The sequence below is a fragment of the Elephantulus edwardii genome, unplaced genomic scaffold (genome assembly GCF_000299155.1).
Source record: "Elephantulus edwardii isolate Elephantulus edwardi_28Jun2011 unplaced genomic scaffold, EleEdw1.0 scaffold00042, whole genome shotgun sequence".
NCBI lineage: Eukaryota > Metazoa > Chordata > Mammalia > Macroscelidea > Macroscelididae > Elephantulus > Elephantulus edwardii.
In genome coordinates, this window is record NW_006399792.1 from 14,365,030 (window position 1) to 14,373,791 (window position 8,762).

General features: G+C 36.3%; 1 protein-coding gene across 1 annotated transcript in view; it reads left to right on the forward strand.

The window, feature by feature from the left end:
- Positions 1-8,762, forward strand: part of ANTXR2 (anthrax toxin receptor 2) — a 158,130-nt gene that overhangs the window by 116,430 nt on the left and 32,938 nt on the right. The window contains exon 12 of the mRNA XM_006885333.1: positions 1,670-1,765. Within this exon, the coding sequence (XP_006885395.1) occupies positions 1,670-1,765 (96 nt within the window). The remainder of the gene's footprint in view (positions 1-1,669; positions 1,766-8,762) is intronic.

Sequence of the window (8,762 nt, forward strand, 5' to 3'; positions counted from 1 at the left end):
GGACATCATGCTGGGTAGAGTAGAGGGACAATGCAGGAGGGGAAGACCGTCTATGAGGTGGATTGATTCAGTGACTGGGGTAATCGGGATGGGTGTGACAGAGGCAATGAGATTGGCACGGAATAGAGCAGGGTTTAGGGCTGTTGTACATAGGGTCGCTATGAGTCGCAGATGACTCGACAGCACATAACAACAACAACAACATTATCCTTTAAATATGTAAAGTAAGTTATATTTAATTGTTGGAAAGTCTGATGAATTTTGTCTAAATGCTCAAAACCAAATAATTGGATGTATTGTTTAGAAAGGGAATATCATGCTTAGAAAGGTGGAAGGTCAGCAAAAGATAGGAAGACACCGTGTCCCCCCCCCCATGAGGTGGATTTACATGGTGACTGCAGCAGTGGGCTCAAGTGCTCAGAGATGATGTGGATGGCACAGGATAGGACAAGGTTCTGTTGTTAATAGGATCCTTATGAGTTTCACTTGACTTGATGGTACCTTACAACAACATGAACAGAGGAGGAGAAAAGCTTGGAGATTGTTCATCTAACTCCAACTGTAATTTCCCCTCTACGCCTTTGAGATATATCTTAAAATCTATAATACTTTTGTAAATTTTGTTAGTTTATTATTGCCAGTGGACTTCTGGCACTCACCATATCAACATAGTGACTGCTGCAATGAGTGCTAGTGCGCAGAATGTGTGAAGATGGCACAGGATAGGACAGGGTTCAGATCTGCTCTTCACAGAGTTACTGTGAGTCGTACTCTGTGGCACCTAAAAACAACAACATGGAGCTCTGATGGCCTCGTGGTAAGAAACTGCACTGCAATCCCCAAAACATGTGGTTCAGATCCACCAGCTGCTCCTCAGGAGAAGGATGGGCAGTCTCCTCCTGTGCAATTAACTGCCGTGGAAAAGTCATTAGCGGGTCAGCTAAGGGTCTGTTCTGACTGGGCAGTATACAACAACAACAACACCAACAATGATGTTAAATGAATGTTGTTGTTATGGTTTGGTGCCGTCGAGTCATAGAAGACTCACAGGGACCCTATGAACGAAAGGCCTGAGCATGGTTCATAGGGTTTCCGGAGGCAAGCCATTTCGGAAGTGGATGCCACTCCTTCCAGGCTTCTTTTAGTCGGGAAGCTCCAGCAAACACTGTCCACCATGGGTACCCATTACCATGTTTGGCACATGAGTGCCACAGTCTTCAGCATCACAGCAACCACGAGTTACCTCTGTACAGCAATGCACAGACCAGTGCTATACCACCTAGAAGAATGTTTGACAGGAAAACAATTTGAACCTGGCCTGAGGGCCGCAGATTAAAAACACCCACCTTTGGCTTGGTAGCATAACTTTCTGTCCACTACGCCAGTGTAGCTCTCTCTCTGTCATCGTTGTTATTGTTGTTTGGTGCCGTCGAGTCGTAGATGACTCATAGAGACACTATGAATGAAAGGCTTGAGCATAGTTCTTAGAATTTCAGGAGACAAGCCATTTCAGACGTGGGTGTGAAATTTAAGTGTATCTATATAATTTAACTAATGTCAAGTTATACAATATAAATTAAATTTTTAAGCGTTCTTTGCTGTGTGTGAGTACTTAGAATTTGGCCCTCAGCTTTGCTAACCACTTTTCTTTTATCCTTTACAATTCTAGTCAAGTGGGACAGCGGCCCTAATTGCTATTTTAGTGTTACTGCTACTCCTCGGTATTGGTTTGATGTGGTGGTTTTGGCCACTTTGCTGCAAAGTGGTAAGTAAAACAGAATAACAATTTTCAACTCTACTTTTTTTTTAAGTAATATGTAAAATCTGACATAAAATAACATCAAAATTCTAATCAGCAAAATTGTATTTTAATTGTTTTATTGCTCTAATATTTAATCAGCAACACAATGGGTGTTTATAATAAAAGATACACATAAAAATTTAAACTTAAGAGAAAAGAGAAGATCTTAAGAGACATGAAAGAGATATAGGGCCTTTCAACTCAGGTTTAAGATAAATTCCAGTAAAAGAAATGCTATTCTTCTAATGAATTCATTGAGAGAAGTTAATGATCTGTCAGGTTCTTTTTAGTGTCTATACCATTGTTTCCTCTTAGAAAGAGCTGCTATTTCAGGACCTTTTTTGTTTACTTCTCTGATAAAAATTTAGATTATGTCATGTTCAAATGTTAAGCTGTTGGATAACAATAAGTGGTTTCAGTTTGTGCCATTTTTAACATTTTTGCAAAATCTCTGTGAAAATATGAATATGTGCTATTGACATTACTAGTTTGTATCACCCAGTCCAGTAACTCCTGGTGTCATGGGCTTCCTCCTCTCCACAGAGAATTTTTAGCAATGTTTATTATAAATTTTAATCATAGACTAATACATGAGAGAGAGCATTTTCAATTATTTAAATGCATTGTTTCTCTGATTCTATGAGTACTGAGTTGGCTGCTAGAAGAAAGGTTATCATTTCCAACCACTTAGTGCTCTTTGGTAGAATGATAAAGCAATCCCTTTCTATCAAGGTTTACAGTCTTGAAAACCTAATGGAGATTTACCATGAGTTGGAATTAGCTTCACAGTGATAGGTAAAAAGAAAATGTTTCTCCTGCTAATTACATTATTAAAGAAGAAAGATTGGCTCTCTCCTCTAATACGATAAACTGCCTCCAAAAATCTGCTGGAGGGTCAGCTAAGGATCATTTCCAATCTGACGGTATATATAACAACAACAATTACATTATTAGTTATAACATTATTAGTAACCTCTTTATTTTCTGATTTAACTCATTTTCTCATAATTTCAACATTATTCAGGAAGACTTATTGATATTTGTTCACAAATATGATTTACTACAAGATTACAACAAAACAATCAGCTGCTATCAAAACACCATCACAAAAAGATAACAGCATGTATTTGTAGGGTATTTGGAGATGAAACTGTTTGTCTGTATAATAATAATAGCTCTGACTGAAACATATTTGATGATTCAAAAAGTAAATTTGTAGGGCCTTCTAGGTATATCAATATATGTAAGCTAGGTTTGAATTTATGAAAAATATTGTTATAGTGAACTACTCAAGAAACTCAAAAAGTCTTTCTCATCAAGTCAGAGCCAGCTCATAGCTGACCTTCCAGTGGGTTTCTCAGGCTGTAAATTGCATCAGAGATTTCCTTTTTATTTTTCCTCAGAGATGCTGGTGAATTTGAACCACTAGAGAGATTTGTCTTTGAATTAGCAGTTTGCCTGCCTATGAACTACACTATCATGGGGATATTTTTATTAAAAATGATAAATTTCTATCAAAACACTGCATAAAGTTTTCATAGATAGTCATTTTGATGTCATACTCCTCTATTCCCCAACAGTGTGACTTAGTGATGTCACTGGGAGTGTAATTAGTTTTCTTTTGGAACTGTGACAATTTAACATGCGCATGGTGGCTTAAAACAATATGAATTACAGTTCTGTAAACAACTATCCAACATGGGCTTCATTAAATTAAGCTGAGCTGAAACATATCAGAAGGATTGCATTCCTCTTTAAAGGCTCTGTTGTTGTTGTGTGTACCATTGAGTTGGAACTGACTCATAGCTGACTCTCCGGTGAGTCTTCAGTGGCAGTTAGTCGCATGGGAGGAGATTGCCCATCCTTTTCCTGAGGTGCAGCTGGTGGACTCAAACCAGGTGCCTTCTGCATTGCAGTGCACCTTTTTGCTACTAGGCTATCTCTTCCATTTTCCAGTATCTACCCACAATCTTTGGTTGATGGCCTCCTTCCTGTCTCTTCAAAACCAGCAATGATACATATCTGTCAGTTCTCCTCTAGTCATATTTTCACACCCATTTTTCAACTCAACTAAGCTACTCCAATTTTCAGGAATTGTACATATCATCAAATTGGACCTGCCCCGATAACCAGGCTATATTCTTATATCAAAGTCTTCAATCACATCTGTAAAATTCCTTTTGCTTCATAAGGGAACAATATTCATAGGTGCCTGAAATTAGAGCGAAGATGCCTTTGAGGAACCATTATTCTGCCAAATATAGGTGGCATATTGTGTAACAATTGTTCATAGATTTCAGGCAATCTGGTTTGTTCAGGTTTTAGCAGTGATTGATAGAAAAAAAATTGTCTTGCAGAATCAGTCTCTTAAAGTATATTTATTAGTCACACATACCTATATTTAATATTCTTTTTTTTAAATCAGCAAATTATGTAGAATTTTGTGTTGTGGAGATCACTGTAGGATTGTGCATAATATATCTTCTCTACAGACTGACATCAGCTTTGTTATGATTTCAGGCAGTGCTTTGTATTACTCCTGAATTTATTATTAATTGCATTCCAGTCTGCTTTCATGAGGCAACTTTACAATCCTTTATCTCTGAGCAGTGGGCCTGTGGAGGAGGCACAGAATTGTCTCGGACAACAGTAGAGACAAGAAGCATCCTGTGTCTTTGCTGAACTAATCAGTTTCCTGCCATAGGAATTTATGCTCACACAGTTTCCTGTTATAATCGCCTTGATTATCCTAGATATGGATGTTTAAGTGTGGCTGGCATTCTTGAGTCTCAAATTAAAAAGTAGAAAGGTGTCCTAATGTGATTTGTGCTCCTTGATTTTTTAATTTAAGGTTCCCAGTGGTGAATTTCCTCCCTTCATTGCTTTGCAGTTTCATTTATTATTGACCAGAGAGCTCAATAGTGTCAAAATGGATTTCTTAAAAGACCCTCGCAAAATATCAAATGGGTTTCTTTGGGAGGTAGTAATTTTCTTGTTGCTAAGATGCTATGATACAGGCGTAGGCTATTCTTCTCTAAACAGTATAGAACTCAATCATCCAATGGTAACTCTAGATCTTTTCTAACTCTAGAAAGCTGAAATCATGATTCAGATTCTTAAACTATTTACCTTTATGTAAAACACAGAGAGGTCCCTTGAGTGGTGTGATTTAAGGATGTCAGATGGTTTCCTGTCTTCAGAAACACCTGTAAATGCTTACTGATTTCTAGAATGGAAGACACCACCATTTACTATTACTGTTTTACAATTTAAATTATAGATTAAAAAGCTTCTAGCCTTAGACATGAACTTAAATTTCTATCAAGGTGTCCTCTATATAAATGTATTCTAGCAAATATTTCTTTAAAATAGATAAAAACAAGGAGAAAGTAGAGGTAAAATTCTGCATTCTGCCTTTACCAAGTAGTATCGGCACACATGAGATATGTGCCAGAACTGATGATACAAAAATCACTTTGATATAATACAGACTTCCTCTTAGTAAACTAACACTCTAATAAAGAAATGCAGGCTTGTGGGAAAAGGCGTGTACATGCAGAATCATAAGTGCTTTAACAGCAAGCCTTATATGTAAAGATAAGAACAGGAGGGAGGTGAGATTTGCTCAAGAGTAAAAAAAAAAAATGTTTTAGTAAAACATGACTGAGCAGATCACAACAAACTGGATTTTGAAAGATGATTAGATTTTTGGCCATGGATGAAAACATTTCAGATGTAGTGTATTTGGAAGTACAGCTTACTCTGGCATGCCTTAGGAGGTGCTAGGTTGTGGCCTGATGTGTGAATGAAGGGTGATGAAAGATGTCTTGAGATTTAGGCCAGACCATTAGAGAGGGTCTCAGATGCCTTTTGGGAAGTCTGAACTCATCCTGTGGATAATGAGAAACCACTGGAAAAATATGATCAGTTTTAAAATGTGAAAGAAATTTTATTTGCTCTGCAGGGGGATTGATCCTAACCGGGATTAACTGAGACTGTATTCAACTGAATTCCATCAACAACCGACAGGAAAATTTAATGAACTATTGGAGTACCATGAACATGGTTAAACAAATAGTATAGGTAGTTAAAGGGGAGAAAATAAATTTGTAAAAAGAGGTATTGAGGAAAAAATTATATATATATATATCTCACAATTGTGTCTATTGTGTTTCAGTTAACAATCTACCTATGAAATGCTGTAAATCTTTGTTGTTGTTGCATTGCAAGTAAGCTTTTATTGTTGTTGTTGTTGAGTGCCATGGATTTTATGCAGATTCACAGTGAATCTATGTGTAGAGCTATTGAGTAGTGTTTGCTTGCCTGTAATCTTTGCAGAATCAAGTTACCAAATCTTTTTTCTATAGTAATACCAAGTTAACTTGAACCACCAACATTTTAACTTAAAGCCAATTCCTTAACTGTAATTAAGTAATTATGCCAGGGCTCCTTAAATAACCTTTAGCAACATTAAATTATCAACGATCAATTTCACATGGTCTATTGTTACCAGTAATAGAATTACCTACATTTCTTTTTGTTGAGTGTGTTTAAATACTTCGGTAATTATTTAAATCTAATCTTTCAACTGGAAAATGACCAAACAGGTTCACATTGCTCTTCTCATGTCCTTTTGAGATTATGCCAGCCACTGGCAATCTTGGCAATCAAGCCCAGAAACTTTTACTGTATTACAAACCTTGGAGTAGGGAGGAAGTCCTGAACAGAGGCCTCAATTTCTGTCATATATTTTTCATTCAATGTTAGGAAATGATCAACTCATTCATTACGCAGAGATTAAAATTTCAGACTGTCTGATCACAGCAAGTTTATTTGTAAAAGTAAAGTTAGTAGTTAATAAACTATAAGGTAGCTTCTTTTTTGTTTGTTTTTAGTTATACTCCAGATAGCCTGAAGGCTCTCAGAGCAGTGCATATTAGTTTTCCAGCAGTAATGATTCTTCCTGAGGGGAGAGCAAAGGTGGGGCTGTAAGGCGATTCCAGGGACCCCCTGCAGTTTGAATGCACTTCTGATGGTAAACTGAATAATGGTTGCCAAAGATATCCAGGAACTAATCTTTGGAGTCTGTGGTATTTTTTTATATGACAGAAATGAATCTTTAGATGTGATTAAGGTGAGGATTTGAGGATGAGAAAATTAACCTGGATTTAGTGATGAGTTTGATGGAGAATCTTAAAAGTCATGATAAGAGAAGCAGAGGAGAATTAGACTAGAGAAGAGAAGAAAGTGTGACCACCACAGAGGCAGAGATTGAAATGATGAGACCACAAGCAAAACATGTCTGTAATCACCAGAAGCTTGAAAAGACCAAGAATGGGTCCTGATGAGAGCCTCTGAAAACCTGCTCGAGGGTTGAGTTGAACATCAGTGATATAATACATTCATCTTGTTTAAAGTTTATAGTTTATTGATAATTTGCTACAGTAACAAATAAGAAATCAATGTATAGCTCCATTTTAAGCATCATTCCACAGTTTTCGGAATTCTATTATGTATATAAAATGATTTTTAATTCTGTACAATAGGAGCTAAGACACAATTTTATGAGAATTTGTTAACTTGCGATAAAACTCTGTGGTAGAAAAAAAATTCACTTTTGCAGTTGTTGTTGTTGTATTCCGAAGGGATTGTAATTTGAGGACTGTAAGTTTGGATAGAAAAAATATTACACATCTTTATTTTTACTTTAAACAGAAATTTATGACTGGCAGCTCAGGTGACCTAGTGGCAAAAAGCTGTGCTGTAATTCTGAAGGTGCAGAGTTTGAGGCCACCAGCTAGTCTGTGGGAAAAGGATAGACAGTTTATTCCCATGCCATTAACAGCTTCTGAAAACACATCAAAGGGTCAGCTATGGGTCAGTTCCAACTCCACGGTACACAACAACAAACCTGTTACTAGATCTCATTTTTAATCAGTTAATAAAGAAGTACATATATTTTGTATGTTGTTATTATATACCCTTCAGCCAGAACTGACCAATAGCTGACCTTCTGATGGGTTTTCAGAGATAGTTAATTGCGTGGGAGGGGATTATCTTCCTCCTGCATATTTTATGTAACTTTCTTTTAAATTTTACAAGTTTGAAAATATTTCAGTATTATAGGAGTCCTTTAAAATCCTCTTTATTTTAATTTATACATTTGTATTTTTCTAAGAATAGTTTTGTAAGTTTCCTGAATTCCCAAAGAGGGGCCTAAACCATAGGAATTATTCCTGCTTGGAATATCTGACCACTCAAGAAGCATTTTATCGTGAAGTTATATTATAATTTTAAGAACTTCAGTTCACTTAATGAGAGTTTTTCAAGATGAAAAAGAGAGATGATGTCATTTACATCATTGTTGGGTTTTTTTTTGTCAGGGAATAATATTTTTAATAAATTATAAATATTTTTTACATTTATCAAGACATTAAAGAATTCTCAAAGTTGTTTAATCTTCATGCTTCTGGAATTATTTCTTCAAAGCAGAGCATCATCTCATATCTTAAATCCCAGGGCTCTCATGCACTCCTTATGGGCCTCAATCAGGTTGTAGCACAGTGTCCCCTGAGCATGGAGCTTTCCAAGCAAAAGTATAAATGTAAACCAATGATATTTGGATAACTGAATCAAGTTACAATTATAATAAAAGAATTCTTACGCAAAGTCAAAGTTTTAGGCAATTCCATTAGAGAATTATAAACTGTGCTGAGTTTGTCAAGTATTCCATAAGGGGAAAAATTCTTATTTTTGTGTAAAGTTACTTCTCACCATCAGTCGAGAATCTGTATTCTGCTCCTTCAGTAGCCTGCCATCTATTCTCTCGACCAGTTTTTCTTTAACAGAGACATCAGCATCCTTGCTTCATCCTTAGACAGAAGAAAGAGACCAAAAGAGAGCTTTTTTTCCCTATAATTATATTTTATTGATTTTCATAAACATTTACAGAGATTTTGGG